The sequence below is a fragment of the Rhinatrema bivittatum genome, chromosome 1 (genome assembly GCF_901001135.1).
Source record: "Rhinatrema bivittatum chromosome 1, aRhiBiv1.1, whole genome shotgun sequence".
In the NCBI taxonomy this organism is placed as follows: Eukaryota; Metazoa; Chordata; class Amphibia; order Gymnophiona; family Rhinatrematidae; genus Rhinatrema; species Rhinatrema bivittatum.
In genome coordinates this window covers 818,512,547-818,530,040 of record NC_042615.1, presented here as the reverse complement: position 1 = coordinate 818,530,040, position 17,494 = coordinate 818,512,547, and the positions used below count along the sequence as shown (strand labels likewise).

Below are 17,494 nucleotides of genomic sequence, written 5' to 3'. Positions count from 1 at the left end.
ACTTTATCCAAAGTGCTAGACCTCCCCAGATTCTCATGTCACTACATGCTGTTGTAGCCTTTGAGAGGCAGCTACCTTAGGGCTAGATTTTCTATTGTCACGCAGCTCTGTGAATCGTGCAGTGCTGGGGGGGGGCGGGCCTGCGAAAGCCGGCAGCCAGCGCACCACTGAGGTGCGCTGGCTGCCGGCTTTCGCACCGAATAACTACACCATAAAAGATTTAGTTATTCGGCGTGAAAGTGGCTGCGATAAGGGTCCTTACCTTTCGCCGCCAGCGATGTCTCCGCAGCGTCGGCCCCGGTGCCGCCCTGACTCCTCCTCTTCCGGGGCTGACTCCGCCCTGATCACCCTATCACACGCGAAAAGGGACTTTTCGCGTGCAAAAGCTATTGAGAATGACCCCCTTTAGTTTTTTACTACTGTGGGTGGTTAGCATGTAGTGTATTTATTCTCTGAGCACTGTAGTGGAAAGTGCCCTGCTTTACTGTCCCCATCCTTATTTTATGGGCATGACTCAGTTACATCTCATCTTACCATAGGATCTACAATATCTCATCCTTCCATGATCTTATCTGTAATTATATTCTTTGTTGTTTCCTTCAGCCCTGCATCTTGATGAACAACATCCAGCAGCTAAGGGTGCAGCTGGAGAAAATGTTTGAAGCCATGGGTGGAAAGGAGGTAAGAGCAGAGAAAACCCATCCATTTGGTCCTCTTCCTGAGTGATAACTCCTAATGTGTAACCTAGAATTTTGTACATAAATTATTTTTGCATTTGTTGACATTAAATTTTTCTGTCAATAAGCAAGCTGAATTAGCCATGATGTGGGTGGCATCATCTTGTGGCACCAAAAGAACTTGTCTTTCTTAACCAGTAGAGCTTTGAACTCTTCTGAACATGTGCGGGAATTCCTGCACAAGCATTACCTTGTGAGCCTCTGCAGTCATTTTTTGTCCAAGCACAAATAGACGTGTACTCTGTCTCTTCAGATATCTTTCTCAGATTTTCAAATTCTTCTGCTTTTCTTATTTTATTCAGTATTTTCACTTTCTCAGATACCTCGCTGCCTCTGCAGCACACACAACAGCACTTTTCAGTACTCACCAAAAAAAAAAAAAAGAAAAAGATTTATTGCCCCCTCAAGTATGTCTGGCAAAAGAACATAGTGAGTGTTCAAAAAAAACATCTGCAGCAAGATAATGTCCTTCACTGACAGGCACGAATCATGTTACTACTGCCTTGGTCTGGACAGTGACCAGGCAAATTGTTATGCCTGCAGAAAAATCTCCCATGCACTTGATGGGGGTTTCGTGCCCTCGTCCAACACCGGTCACCCAGACTACTCCCACACCCAGTATCGAGGAGGAAGAACCCATGCAAATGGGCTGCAGTCACCTGTCTGCGAAAGAGAGACGTCACCGACAAAGATTAGGCCTATGCAATTACTGCGGTCAGCCAGCACATGCTGTGCCCTCTTGTCCTATCTATCCGGGAAACTCTCAGACCTAGGATCCTTCGGAGGACTCTTCCTGGGTCTCACCTCTCTATCTCCTCCATTGACACTTCTAGTCTCCATTATCTCGGACGCCCTTGAGTTCCATACTTTAGCCCTGGTGGACTCCGGTGCCAGAAGGAATTTTATACTCAAACAACTCGTGGAGCACCTACAAATTCCCACCGTTCGGACACCTACACCTCTGCTATTATCATCAATTCACGGCGAGCCATTGCCTAGCGAGGTCACCTATTCCACTCAACCCATCAGACTCCGTACTGGATCTCTGCACACAGAGACCATTTCCTTCTTGGTCTTAGATAAAGCAATACACCTGGTGGTACTTGGTCTGCCATGGTTACAAATCACACACCCCACTTCGACTGGAGTAGCCTGCAGCTGTCTCAATGGGGCAAGTCTTGCCACGGTAAGTGCCTAGAGACTGTGACCCCTATGCCTTGCCTGACCACCACCACATCTCAGAGGAAGGGTGTACCCACTTTCTCTGACGATTTTCGACTACATTCAAGAAAACCTGGCAAAGAATTTTATTCGGCCTTCCAGGTTTTCTTGAATGTAGTCGAAAATCGTCAGAGAAAGTGGGTACACCCTTCCTCTGAGATGTGGTGGTGGTCAGGCAAGGCATAGGGGTCACAGTCTCTAGGCACTTACCGTGGCAAGACTTGCCCCATTGAGACAGCTGCAGGCTACTCCAGTCGAAGTGGGGTGTGTGATTTGTAACCATGGCAGACCATGGTTACAAATGGTTCAGGATCGCTAGCCATTGCTACTGATCTCTGAACTTTTTGATAGGCTTCAAGGGGCCAAAATATTCACTAAAGTGGACCTCAGAGGGGCGTACAACTTGGTCCGAATACGTCAGGGTAACGAGTGGAAGACCGCATTTAATACCCACTTCGGCCATTTTGAATATTTAGTCATGCCCTTTGGCCTTTGCAACGCCCTGGCTGTTTTTCAAATATGATGAATGAAATCTTCAGGAACATGCTTTACAGCTGTGTAGTAGTATACCTAGAAGACATATTGGTCTTCTCTCAAGTACTCCAAAGCCATCAATTAGACGTCATCAACGTTCTGCAGAGACTTCGAGACAACTGCCTATAAGCCAAATTGGAAAAATTCTCCTTCCACCAGAAGTCTGTTCCATTTTTAGGCTATGTCGTATCCAGCAAAGGATTTCAGATGGATCCGCAAAAAACCAAGAGTAGTCGGGACTGGCCACAACCCACTGGCCTCAAGCCTCTGAGAAGATTCTTCGGTTTTACTAACTACTACAGATCATTCATCCACCATTATTCCACGTTGACTGCGCCTCTTACAGCCATGACTCGAAAGGGAGCCAATCCCTCTCAATGGTCTCCAGAAGCCATGACCGCCTTTCAGGTACTTAGAGGCATTTCTTCAAGAGCCATGTTTTTGCCACCCCAATCCTTGACAACCTTTCATCGTAGAGGTGGATGCCTCCGACGTCGGGGTTGGTGCTGTCCTCAACCAACATAGTGATAATCACACCTTACATCCCTGCTCATTTTTTTCTCCATGCTTCTCGCTAGCTGAGCGAAACTACGGGATTGGAGGCAAAGAGTTATTGGCGATTAAATTGGCATTCGAGGAACGGTGTCCCTGGCTCGAGGGTGCACAACATCAAATTATGGTTTACACTGACCACAAAAACCTCGAATACTTACGTCATGCGCAACGCCTGAACCACAGACAGGCCCGCAGCCAACATAGTGATAATCACACCTTACATCCCTGCTCATTTTTTTCTCCATGCTTCTCGCTAGCTGAGCGAAACTACGGGATTGGAGGCAAAGAGTTATTGGCGATTAAATTGGCATTCGAGGAACGGCGTCCCTGGCTCGAGGGTGCACAACATCAAATTATGGTTTACACTGACCACAAAAACCTCGAATACTTACGTCATGCGCAACGCCTGAACCACAGACAGGCCCGCTGGTCTTTATTTTTTAATCGCTTTGACTTCCTCATGCAATACCGCCCCGCAGACAAGAATATCCGTGCTGACGCACTCTCTCGTTCTTTTGCTACAGAAGATATACCTTATTCTCTGCGTCACATCATTAACCCTAAATAGTACTCTCTGCTACCCACATGTTTCCGGCTGGGAAAACGGTGGTTCCCTAGACACTCAGAAAAAAAATCCTCAAATGGGCCCATGACATGTCCAGGATGATCGCAGGTCATCCTGAACAAGCCAGAATACTTGCCACTGTACAAAGGTTCTACTGGTGGCCCACCATGTAGAAGGATGTCCAGACCTACGTAGAGTCATGCCCTACATGCGCTTGACAGAAACCACCGGTGGGTCGCCCCTGGGGACTCCTGCACCAAGAGAACTGTGGACGCACATTGCCACGAATTTCATTGTTGACTTACCAATATCATTCGGCAACAATACCATCTGGGTCACAGTGGACCGGTTTTCAAAGATGGCACATTTTGTGGCATTACCCGGTCTACCTTCAGCTCCTGAATTAGCGATTCTTGGAGGCGAAGTCCATTAACGGCTATTAATCAAATTTACTTGGGGAATAGCTGTTACGAGGAGTGGACCCTTGGGCCGGCTGAGACTGATGGAGTTGCACTGTGGGGACCCACAGTGGGCATCACAGCCGGGAGGCGGTGCTGAAGAGGTGTTCCGAAGAAGGCTTCACTGGAAATATGAGGTACCCCCCAGGAGGAGCCTGTAGGGACCCAGGCCTCTTGGATTTAGGTGTGATCCTATGCGACCAAGGACCAGAGAAGCCGCTGAAGAGGTAGTCGACGGAAGCAGAAGAGCCCAGGAGGCAAGAAGAGACTTCACCCTTGGAAGCCTGCGGTCCCCCCAGGAGGAGCCCTTGAGGACCTGAGCCGCTGGGACTTAGGAGAGGCCTCCGTGCAATGAAGAACAGGTTACCTGTAGAAGAGATGAAGACTGAAGACGAAGTCCAGGAACAAGCCAATGTCAGAAGTCCGAAGTCAGATACTGAAGACAAGCCAGGAACGGAAGTTGAAACTGAAGTCAAGGACGAAGCAGGGTTGGAAGCCAGAAGTCAGAAGTCAGTAGCCAAAACCAGGGACAGAAGCTGAAGCCGGAGTCCATGAACGAAGCAGGGTCAGAAGTCAGGAGCTGAAGACAACATGAATCCAAAGCAGCAACTAGCAACTCAAAAGAGTGAACCTCGTTGCAATGCGAGGTCTAGCTGTGGCTGCAGGGTTAAAATTACTCGGCAGCGTCTGACGTCATCGAGGAGGCTGTCCTCCATTTCCCGTGCTGGCCCCTTTAAATCCTGAGCCCCGGCGCGCGTGCCTAGGGGGCAGGGCCAGCTGCGGAAGGTTGGCGGCATCTCCCTCGCAGAGGGAATGCCGCAGCAGGCCGCGTTTCAGGCCTGGATGGCCAGAGAAGGGTTTCTGCAGCCCGGTCTAGCCACGAGGTGAGTGAATTAATAGCCAATGCTATTAATTGCATCAGTGGCATAGGATCTTCTTAGTGTTTGGGTAATTGCCAGGTTCTTGTGGCCTAGTTTGGCCTCTGTTGGAAACAGGATGCTGGGCTTGATGGACCCTTGGTCTGACACAGCATGGCAATTTCTTATGTTCTTATGAAATTTTTCATCTGCAACATCTTTCGCCTTCATGGCCTGCCAAGACACATACTCTCCGATTGAGGGGTCCAGTTTACAGCAAAGTTCTGGAGATCCTTATGCAAAAAATTTGACATCTCCCTGGATCTCACATCAACTTACCATCCGCAGGCCAATGGACAGACTGAAAGGATGAACCATACGCTAAAACAGTTTCTCAGGGCATGCATTAACTCCAGACAGAGTGATTGGTTCAAATTGCTTCCCTGGGCTGAATTTGCGTTAAAGTCACACCGTCTGCTTCAACCGGATCTTCTCCTTTTCAAATTGTCTATGGACGTCAACCTCTACCTCCTCTCCCAGTGCCTTTGCCGATATCGTCTCCCGCAGCACAGGCGTCGGCACAAGAATTGCACCAACTCTGGGAGCATACCAAGCAACTACTTCAAAAGGCTGGACTAAAGGCTAAGAAGTTTTATGTCGCTCACTATCCTGGAGACAAGGTGTGGCTCAGCACCCATTTCATTCGTCTTAAGCTGGCCTCTGTTCGATTTGCGCCCAAATACATTGGACCCTTCGCTGTCCTTCGCCACCTGGGTCCAGTCACTTACAACCTTCAGTTGCCTTCCTCTCTTAGAATCCACAATGCCTTCCACATCTCTCTTCTAAAACCATTCATTCTCTCTGAATTTTCAAAGAGTACACCTGAATCTCAACCTCTTACTGCAGAAGAGGACATCATTTACCAGGTCGAGGATATATTGGATGTAAGAAAACAAGGAAGACACTGGGAGTATCTCATATCCTGGGAAGGATTTGGTCCCGAGGAGAATAGTTGGGAACCTGCAAGCAACAGCCTCGATAAAGAATTGATCAGGCAATTTCACATTGCCCATCCTAGGATAGCAAAACCCCTGGGGAGGGACCCTAAGAAGGGGGGTTACTGTTACACCTGTCAGTCACAGATGGCTGTGACCACTCATGCTCAGCTCTTTTACTGCTGCATCTTCATTTCTTGGACGAATGGCGGCCTCCGCCAGCCACCGCCGACCAGCCTGGCATCTCCGAGACAGCGTGGGCGCTGCCTACCGACATCTTGGAGCAGGAATCACTTAGGTGCACGCGCGCATGGGCCACTCTTGCACACGTCATGGCGGGAACCTTGGGGGCGTCCCCCCTGAATGACATCACCCACCTCTGGTACTTAAGCTAACTGGCCCTTCACTGCTACGAGTTAGCAAGGACTTCCTTCCTGCTGAATTCCGCTCCTTAGACTTCCATTCCAGTTTCTTCATTGGCGTGAGACTCTCTGGGTACCCGCTCCTCGGGGGCCCTATCCATCTCTGGTTATCCGCTCCTCAGAGGACCCTCTGCCTTGAACTACTATAGGTTGCACTTCCTGGAACCTCCTCTGGAACTGCCTCCTGTGAGTAACTATTTCTACAGACTTCTTCTGACTAACCTCGTTCTGGGACTCGCTGCAGTATACCCCTTGCCTCGGCCCACTACCGCTTCTTCCCTGAAGGAACTAGTCCGGTATCCCCTGCCTACAGGTTATTGCTGCACCTCAGACTAGCCTTCTCATTCATCTCTGCAGCTCATACCCGGCGTATGCCACATATCGCATTAACCGCAATTTCAGTATCTGGCTTTCCTCTTCCCATAACCCCAGAAGCCATGATTTGGGCTGAAGCAAAGTTTCCACCCCTAACACATCCCTAGCCAGCTTTTGGACTCTCACCCAAAACATCTGTATAACCGGGCACGTCCACCATAAATGCATAAACGTCCCCTCCGCCTGATCACATCGCCAGCATTTGTTTGAGAGGTGAGGATATCCTTTCGCTAGTACATCAGGACTAAGATACCACCGAAAGAACACTTTATATTCATTTTCAGTCATAGACGTAGACATGGAGTACCTCCCCAAACCCAGAAAACAGGAATCCCACCGTTTTTATCCCAGGTTCCCCCCAAATCTCGTACCCAGGCTCTCAAATGTGTTGCCTGATAAATTTCAGTATCCTCCAATAACATGTAGATTTTGGAAATTAGTTTGGGGGGTTTCTTAGACCCAATACAGAACCCTTCCATTAACGAGGCTCCCTTTTGGAGGTCTCTAGACACCTCTGAGCTACGGAGAAAATGGTTCAATTGTGCATACGCCAAGAAATCTACAGCATGCAGTAGCTAATCTCTCCGTAGAGTTGGAAAGGGCTTCACCACCCCTGCTTCCCGTACTTGAGAGATCCTATACAATTCTTTCTCCACCAAAGTCTGAAAAGTCTGGGATGTGCTCCCCATCGGAAAATCTGGCATGGCTGTGAATCGTGCCAGGAAAAAATAGCCTTTCTTCCCGGTTATACGTTCTCACCAAGCATACCACACAGACAAAGTACAATATAGAGAGGGCAATATAGATGGTTCCTTAAGATTAGGTTTTTGTCATTCCCAAAAAAATCCTCCAATATGTCCCTTCTTAGCCATTATCGTTCAATTAACATCCATTGTTTTCTGATACCCAAAACATGACATTCCACCACTGCTTGCAATTGCGAGGCCACATCGTATTTCTTAAGCTGTGGTACTCTCAACCCCCCCTTTAGTTCTAGGCTGAAATAAAACAGTCCGAGCCACTCTCGGGGGTCTCCTTTTCCAAATATAGGAAAAGAATTTCCTCTGTAGGTCCCTGAACCAATTTTCGGAGAGCAAGCAAGGGAGCACCTGAAAGAGATAACTAAGTCTAGGAAAGAGATTCATCTTGACCACTGCAATCCTTCCCAACCATGAGATGTTATATCTATCCCAATGCTGCATATCCTTATGCAGTTGGCCAATTAACGGTTTGTAATTTCCTTTAAAGAGATCTTTATGATCCTCCACTAAGTTAACTCCCAAGTAGCATATCGGACCTTTCATCCAACGATAGGGAAACAATTGCTTCAATATAGAGTGTTGTTCCAGCGTGAGGCCTATGGGGAGAATCTCGGACTTATCCATGTTGACCCGAAATCCCAAAACTGCCCCAAATTGCCGCAGTGCAGCCATAATCTCTCTTAAGGAGGATGTTGGGTCTGTAACTATAAAAATAATATCGTCTGCATATAATGAGATTTTGAATTGGGCCTCGTCTATCTTAATCCTGTGAATGTCCCGATGCTTACGGACCAGTTCCGCTAGAGGTTCCACACTCAGTGCAAAAAGCAGTGGGGAAAGAGGACATACCTGCCTTGTACCCCTATGAATAGAAAACGACCGTGTGTACCCACCATTAATTTTAATACAGGCCCGGGGGTCCCTATATAACTCTTTTACCCAAGTTAGGTAAAACTTGGTCCCATCTTTTCTATCACTACAAATAAAAGGGCCAATGTACTCTATCAAATGCTTTTTCAGCATCAATAGTCAAAAAAACGGAAGGAGACTGACTATGTTTCACCACCAACATGAGATCTAGAATCTTGCGGATATTATCAGAGGTGGACCTTCCAGGCATAAATCCTGCTTAATCATCCTGCACCAAATCTAAAATTACCCCTCGCAAGCGTGTGGCCAGGATCTTAGCCAGTAGTTTTAAATCTATATTTATCAATGAGATAGAACGATATGACCCACATAACATCTCATCCTTGCCGGGCTTCGGGAGTATTGTAATGCCTGTCGTATTGCCATTAGGGAGCAATGGTTGTCCTTCCCTCAAGGCATTAAAGAGGTCCTTGAGCAGGTGCACTGGTACTCCCATAAACTTTTTATAAAAGAGGGGTGTATACCCATCTAGCCCGGGAGCTTTCCCTGGTTTCAGAGATTTAATTGCATTTTGAACTTCCAATACTGAGATGGGAGACCCCAAAATGTCACGTGTCTCTGGTGAGATAGCTGGTAATTATATTCCACCCAAAAATTGGGTTATATCGTCCTCTGTAACCTCATGGTCTGTAGTATATAAAGCCTCATAAAATTTCAAAAAACAGTCTGTGATTTCTGGTAATCTAGTATGTGCTCCCCTCTTGGTATCTTTGATAACATGAATATGTGATTGAGTTCTTTGGCCCTTCAACCTGTGTTCCAATAATTTGCTGGGTTTATCACCCTGTTCGTAGTAGATTTGCTTCACTAAATCTAATCGGTGTGCTATGCAATCTGCATTTAAATCCTTCAACTGCTGACGATATTCGTCTAATTTCCTGAGCGTATTAGACCGTTGATCCTGTTTATGTTCCTTTTCTAATTCTGTTATGTGCAATAATAATATGTTCCCCGAGATTTCTGTCTGTTTTTTATTGTAAACCCCTAGACTAATAAAATTGCCTCTCATAGTAGCCTTTAAGCCCTCCCAAACTGACACAGGTGATACCTCATGCCCACTATTGTGTAATAAGTAGTCCTCTATTTGTGCTTGTATTTTGGGAAGATAAGTTTTGTTTTTAATTAAGCTATCATTAAGCTTCCAGTAGCGTATACCCTGATCACCAGTAGGAAGATCCACCTCCCACCAGATTGGGGCGTGATCTGACAATGTAATGTTTTCTATCTCAGCTTTCCTGGTATGATCACTTAAAGCTTTATCTATTAAAAAATAATCAATCCGTGTATATGTATTATGTGACCTTGAATAAAACGAATAATTCCTGCTAGTAGGATAAAGCAATCTCCAAATATCAATCAGATGCCAGTCAGCCAGCAATCAATTAAAAGTCCTTTGATCTCATTGAGTTGCACCACGTTGGCCCGAAGAGGTATCTATCCCTACTTTATGCGCCTGATTAAAATCTCCACCCAACACTAAATACCCCTCCCTTGTTGGTTGCAGTTTCTGATTAATCTCTGTCAGCAGTATACCCTGATCTTGATTTGGGCAGTACACATTGACTAAAGTGAATTTGCAATTTTGGATCTCTACCACTAGTATTAGATACTGACCCTTAGGGCCAATCACCATCTGATAAACTTTCTCACCCAAATTATTAGCAAATAAAATGCCTACCCCCACCATATCTGCAGTCTGGAGTGCTGGCAGCATAGTGTCTATGGGGGTATAGGCACGGTCTTAACAAATGTTCATGCTTCCGTTTAAGATGCGTTTCTTGAATAAATACCACAGATGCATGATGTCTGGTGAGCTCATTGCTCAACTGTTGTCTCTTCATCGGTGAGTTTAATCCCTTCACATTGAGCGATAGAAACCTAAGTGGCGTCATTTTTTTTTAATATTCCTAATGCGCTATCAGCATTCCAGAGCATAGCAGACACCGTTCTGTCTAAAACTACAACAACCATACATAACATGCATTTCCCCCTCCCCCTCCCCCCATTACCCAACCCTCCCACCCCCTCCTCCTTCAAACACACCAAGTCGCCCAGCATAAGGCAGACCCCTAAGAGAAGAAGTTACATCTCCTCCCCCCACTCCCGTTCAAATACCCAAACAACCAAGCTATATCCCTCCGGTTCCAGATTTAACATAATATATAGGTAATCACAGCTATAAAACCTGCTGATATGAAACTATATGAAAACCCAAACATTTTAAACCTCATATTGGGTGTGCACCCAAATAAGGCTCCCATAGTGAAAACTGTCCCATTAGAAGCAGGATTTTCCTTCATGTATTATCAGATGCTGTTCCACGTTCATTCTCCACCATCATCTGATGTGCCGCCGAGTGCGATGTTCTTTTTAAGCGCCGGCCTCCTTTTCCCGCCCTCTGCCATTTTGCAGGTTCCACCGCCGTTTGCGTTGAATCCTTCACGGCGGCGGTGTATGTAATCTCCATGCCTGCCTCTTTAAGAATAGCCACTGCTTCTGCTGGTGTTCTCGCCCACAATGTATTCCCTTGGATGGTAAAAGCAATTCCACTGGGGTACAGCCAACGGTATCGGTGATGTTCCTTGCGAAGAATCGCAGTAACGGGCTGAAAGTCCCTGCGCTGTTTCAATGTCGCCAGGCCAGATCATTGTAAATAGAGAGCGAATGCCCTTCCCATTCAAAGGCATCCAGTTTATGGGCTGTCTTCATGATAGCCTCTTTTACCGTAAAACTGTGGAGGCAAAGTACGATGTCCCTGGAAGCATTATGCGGGGCTGTCCCCAGTGCTCTGTGCGCCCGCTCCACAACAATGTCAGGAGGTAGCTCTGGGGATCCGCCGGGTGGTTGCGCCATCGCCGCTTGAAGAATTGCCTGGCAGATGAGTTTAACCACTTCAGTGGTATTATTATATGCTGGCTCTTCGGGCAGACCCCTGATGCACAAATTATTGCATCGCGTACGGCTTTCAGTGTTCTCCAGCTTCAGCGCTGTTTCGACCTGGAGTTGTCGCATATTAGTTAATTCCGATGTGAAAGCTGTGATCCGCGTATCATGCTTCTCCATTTGGGCCTCTCCGTCATCAACCCCTATGCCCCAGGTCCTTGATATCAGTGCGGAGGGAAGATACAGCATCCCAAAATTCTTCTGATAAAGTTTTTATATCCTTTTTCAAATCTTGGAACCAATGCTGTAAATCTTTTTTGTAGATAGGTTCATTGCTCTCATCTAAAGCCGTCGGCTCCAGTCCAGGTTTAGTTCCTACGCCATCTGGTCCTTCTTCTCCGAGATGCTCTTTCAGGGCCGCAAATCGGGAGCCACCTGCATAGAAAGAAAATTGCTGGAGGTCCACCGCTTTTTTCCTGGTGGACATGATCCCTGTTATTTAAACAGCTCCTGCAAGGGGATATTACTGCTTTTGCCCTTCTGGAACCGGTGGAACTAACAGTTTATGCTATGGGGAGTGCTGGAGAAATGATCTAAGCAGCCATCTTTGTCAGATGACATCACTTCCCCCCAGGCTTACTGTTTTGCTCAGAATTTATATGCACTTGTACCATGGTGGAAGCCCTGATGGAAACTCTCTTCAAATGTAAAAATTATGTTTTGGAGGAGAAGCATGCAATTTGTAAGTGAGGTAGCCGGTTTTTACCCAGTGAGAGTGTGGGTGGAAACTGGGTTCCTACTGAGCAAAGGTGGGCAAACTACATCTCATGAGCCCAATTGACCCATGGGTGTTCTTTCACCCTATGTCCTAGTGCAAAGTGTCCCAGCTCACAGCTGGGCCAGGATGTAAGACCACTCTGTGTTGCATTGTGGAGGATCTCCCCATCCCCACAGCTTGATAGGATTTCCCTTCCTGCACCTCAATCAGTGTTTTGAAGGGGACCTTCTGACAGAGTGGCCCACCATTTAGGAAGAGCCACTCAGTGTGGCAGTAGGGCCAAAACGTTTGGCCACCCCTGTTCTTGTGGAATTTGTGTTTATATATTTGTTGTACTTTCGCTGTATTACACACGTATCATGTAGTAAGCCACTATGAGTTATTTACAAATATGATATACAAACAGAATTGCATTTTGACCTCTTTCTCCACTGCCCATCCTAGCTCATCCACAGTGCATACATGATTTTAACCATTCCCAGTAGCTGGACACAACAGTATAGGTGCAGCACTCCCACAACATTTAGGAGGGACAGACTCCATTTGCTTTCTTTTCTCTAATAATCAGCTTCAGTGAATTCATACTGTTGGTTCATCTGTCGCTATCCCAAACTGGCAGTTTTGGAAACATGGTACTTAGTCGGTTGCCAAGCTACCAGGTCCCATACTCCCAGTAGATGTTTCTCCTAGAGTTGCTCAAGGAGCTTCCCTCTGCAGAATCATCTGATATAACATTTTCCTACATTTTCTTCGCTTTCAATAGAAATGTTCAATATTTCATATTCTTCCTCAGGGGAAAGCTGTTTCTTGGAATCAGACTCCCTTCTCATAAGTTTTGCAAAAAAGGACTAACACTCATATACTAAGGCTGTCCTCTTCCCTGGCCATGCTCAGCAAACTGTGACTGACTTGTCTGTCCAAGAATTTGTTCCACAGATCAGACTAGCCTCATACAAATAAAGTGTAATACTGCATTGAGAATGCCACTCTTGGTGTCTTGGAGTGCTCTTCCCTCTGATATTGATGTCTACCCTGCAAGTTTTGCTAAAATTGAATAGAAACCCCTAGTTTTGGAGCACAAAATAGAATGCATTGCTTCCACCATTGACTTTAATGGGAAACAAATAAACAATTTTGTGGACCTGAACTGAATGAAACAAACCACCGAGCCAAACAAACTTAAGGAACATTTTTTCTACATACATCCCTAACGACCAGAGCAAAGTATTGTAAGCAACAGCAACTGGGTAGTCTGAATGGACCAAAAAGTCCTTAGCTTCCAACATTTACAGTTCCTATGCTAGGAAATTAAAAGTTTCTGAATGACTGGGCAAATAATACCAAATCAAAAAGGAAAACCTCTACAGGAAAAAGGCAAAATGATATATAAATAGATTCACCCTAAATACTTAGCAAAAGAGAACAATAATTATCTATATTTTGACCATCATAAATGACTACTTAGGACTTTAGGTCATCAACTGATATCTTGCATCCAAGTAAGATTGCCAGTCTTAATCATAGGTCAGTTACCATAGGTCATAAACTCTTCTCCTAATATTATTGGTTTTCTTTTTTTAAATTTGCATTTAAAAATAGTTCTTTAGAACCTCTGCACGTTTATAATTTTACACTTGTCTCTAAAAGAATCCATGGACAAAGTTTGCCCAATACAGCTGCAGAAAACTCCCGCTTAGATATTCTGAAACGGAATCATCATTTCACAAAAGCCATTTCTGCTTCAGGGACATAAAGAAGTTCATAGGGCTAACGTAAGTCTCACTAATCAGGAATCTTTTAGGATAACAGATCGCCACTTGTTTGAAAACTTAGGGTTGATTCTGCTGAAACAGCAAATACATTTTTTTAAGCTATGGATGCTTTAAGCCATTTCACAGTTGAAAGCTGCAGAATAGACTGTTTCTTGAAACCCTGGTTTATTATCAGAGGAATGAAAAAGTTTGCCTCTGACAAAACGAAAGCTTAGTGGCATTCAGCTAAATCAGCTAGATAAGTAGTCCTTTTAGACTTATCCGGCTTTCTGACTTAGCAGGATAAGAAGATCTTCTTTAAAACTTATTTGGCGATTTTACATAGCCAGATAAGTCCAAAAAGTGTTATTTAGACAGGCAAATAGCACTTTTCAGAGCGCCTACTGCCACTTAGCTGAATAAATCAGATTTTAGTTGGAAAGGTAGTGCTATTTAGCCGGTTAAATGTAAATGTGGCAAAGGAACTACTTACCCGGATAAGTCGGAATTTAGCTGGATAAGTGGGCACAAATGATATACCTGCATATTTTTTACTTCATATTTTAAAGGGATAAAAGCAGATTTTACACACTTTTAGATGCATTCCTCCCCCCCCCCCCCCCCCCCCCCCCCCACCTCCACACACACAGTAAACTGGCTTTTACACTCTTAAGACCAGGGATTTTCTCCTAGGACAAGTAGAATGGTAGTCCTCACATGTGGGTGACATCATCCGACATGCTGCTATCTGCACTTCCACGCAAGGTCCCCCTTCAGTCTCTTCTTTTCCGTGGTACAGTAGCCTCGCAGTGGTGGAGCTCCAACTCCTTGAAATTGTGTTCAACCTTTTCGGGTGTTTTTTCTGCGTCGGGTCCCCCTTCGTGATCTGGATCCCTCTGTTTCGGAAGGTACCCTTGTTTCGGTCTTTTTGTCGTTCTTCACGGTCGTTTCCCGACTCTTGCACCGACCACGTGCCGGCCTCTTTTTTCGATGGCATTGTCAGGTTTGTGATGTGCCCCCAGTGCCCGCGGACCATGTCCATCATGGATCCGCACAAGGTCTGTATCCTCTGCCTGGGGGCCTCGCACGACGTCTGAGGGTGCTATTTGTGTGACCAAATGACATCCAAAGGGCGTCAAGCCCGCCTAGATAAAATGGAGAAGCTCTTCAGGTCTCCAACAACTTCCACTCTTGCTTCGAGTCCTCGATGCCCAAGGATCATGGGGAACAGTCTCTGTCTCTTCCCCTGGCGGTCCCACCATCCAGTACCCCTAAGGATCAGGAAGAGGGAGATCAATCCTTGGGGTCATCGTCAACCTCTGTGCCGGGGAAAGACCAGGCCGAGCGCTGGAAGTCCAGGAAGCATCGGCACCGGTCACCATCTCAACATGGTTCTGGTTCCAGAGCAGCATCAGCAGCTGAGCCGTCATCGAAGCGGCACTGGCCACCAGAGCCCCCTTCCGGTGCCTCCGGTAGCCTGAGGAGTTCCCCACCGACTACGGTGCAAGGCACTGTGCCACCTCAAGGACCCGAGGATGTGCTGACGATGCCTCATCCCCCTCCAAAATTCCTAACCATTCAGGACTTTCAGGAAGAGCTGCAGGGTGCAGTCAGTGGTGCTCAAAGCACTCCAGAGGATTGAGCTGCCAGTGCCATTGGCCCCCATACCGGTGCCCGAGGCTCCACCGTCAATGCTTGCACCTCTGCTGGAGCACCTAGACATCCTTCTTGGCACCCTACCGATGCACCGGTGCCCAAGAGGCCTTCAATGCCTTCTTGGCCACTGGGTCCTCCGAGGAGGATGAGGCCTCAAGGACTGGGCACTCTTGCCTGTGGCTCCCCAGGCCACCGCTGGTTCCCTCCAGCTTGCCACGGCCGATGCCCTCCTCGATGCCAGGGGTTCCATCGATGCCATCGGTGCCCCTGCAGCCTCCAGCATTCTTGGAGCTCAGACCCGCTGCCCCTCACGGCCCCTGTCCTCAGTGCCCAAGCCCCAGTGATGAGGAGGGTCCTTATGGCTCTTTGGACTCTTCCTCTGAGTTCTCTGATGACTCCCTTTCGGAGCCTTCCCCGCCAGAAGAGCAGCATCAATCTCCGCCTGAAGACCTGTCATTTGCGAGCTTTTAAGGGCAGTGGCAGAGGCCATCCCCTTCCAGCTCCTGTCGGAAGAGGATACCCGTCATAAGATGCTGGATGTCCTACAGTTCATCTATGCTTCCAAGGAAAATCGTAGCAGTACCTATCCACAACATCTTTAAGGAGCTCCTCCTATATATATGGGAACACCTGGTGTTGGTGTCCCTGGTCAACAGGAAGCCGATGCCAACTATTTGGTACAGCAGGCTGCTTTGAATGGCGGCACCTCTCCCACCAGTCGGCAGTTGTGGAGTCTGCCATGAAGAAAGCTAGACGCTCCCGGACACACGCTTCTGCCCCTCCAGGACGCGAACACAGAGAACTCGATGGAATAGGGAGAAAAATGTTTCAGGGTGCCATTCTGTTGGCCCGCATTGTGGCCTACCAGCTGTACATGACCCAATATAACCGCAATATGTGGAAACAAGTCCAAGACTTTGCGGAGGACCTTCCCCAGCAACAGCAGGAATCTCTTGCAGCCATTGCCATGCTGGGCCTTGAAGCGGGTAAGCACAAGGTGAGATCCACCTTTGACGTGTTCAAAACCGCAGCCTGCCTGGCCGCCAGAGGCCTTGGCGTCAGAAGGCTGGCTTGGCTCCAATCCTCGGGACTCCGGCTGGAGATTGAAGACAGGCTCGCAGATCTCCCCTGTACAGGCGAGAACTTGTTTGGGGACAAGGTGAAGGAGGTCATGGCACAGCTGAAAGATCAAATTATCAATATTCAGCTGAATATTGATAATTTGAAGTATTCTGTTTTTCAGCTGCACCTGTGGGTCATATTGATTTCCTACAGCTGAAAGATTAGCATGATACTCTCCACCAGCCCCTCAGAAGGCCCTTCCTCTGCCAGGAAGACCCCCAGACCGGGCTCTCGCAAGCCCTTTTACCGGCCAAGGAAATACTATCCTCCAGCCACCCATGCTCGCCCACCTCAGACCAGTTCTAGGGGCCGCAGCCGGCAGCAGCGGGCTCTAAGGACCCAACCAGCCCCCCAGCAGGCCATATCTACAGGCGTTTGACTGGCAGCGAGGAGGCATGAGCCAGACGCCTGTTCCCCTGGCAGTCGATCTTCCGGTCGGTGGCAGTCTCCCTTGCTTTGCCTGCTGTTGGGAAGCGATCACTTCAGACTGTTGGAGCCTTTTCATTGTCTGCCAGGGCTACTGCCTGAACTTCAGCAAGCTCCCAGAGACTGCTTCCCCATGTCCATTGTGGGGTTTGCCCACTCATCAGGTCATCCTTCAATTGGAAATTTCCGCCTTTCTAGCAGCGGGCAGAGTAGAACCAGTCCCCCGTGAGGGTCACAGCTTCTACTCGAGGTACTTCCTCATTCCGAAGAGGAACGGCGGCTTGTGCCGCATTCTCGACCTCAGGACGTTGAACAGGTTTCTCATAAGAGAAAAATTCAAAATGGTCTCTCTGGGCACGCTGATCCCGCTCCTACGAAGAGGAGACTGGCTTTGCTCCCTCGACTTAAAGGAAGCTTACGCCCATATTGCAATTGTCCCTAACCACAGGAAGTACCTCTGCTTCCTGG

General features: G+C 47.3%; 1 protein-coding gene across 4 annotated transcripts in view; it reads left to right on the top strand.

Annotated features, from left to right (window-relative positions):
• The window catches only part of UNC13B (unc-13 homolog B), a 1,232,326-nt gene that overhangs the window by 1,070,041 nt on the left and 144,791 nt on the right, over window positions 1–17,494 (top strand). For all 4 annotated transcript variants that reach the window (XM_029581856.1, XM_029581857.1, XM_029581864.1 and 1 more), the window contains one exon: window positions 604–681. In XM_029581856.1, the coding sequence (XP_029437716.1) occupies window positions 604–681 (78 nt within the window). The remainder of the gene's footprint in view (window positions 1–603; window positions 682–17,494) is intronic.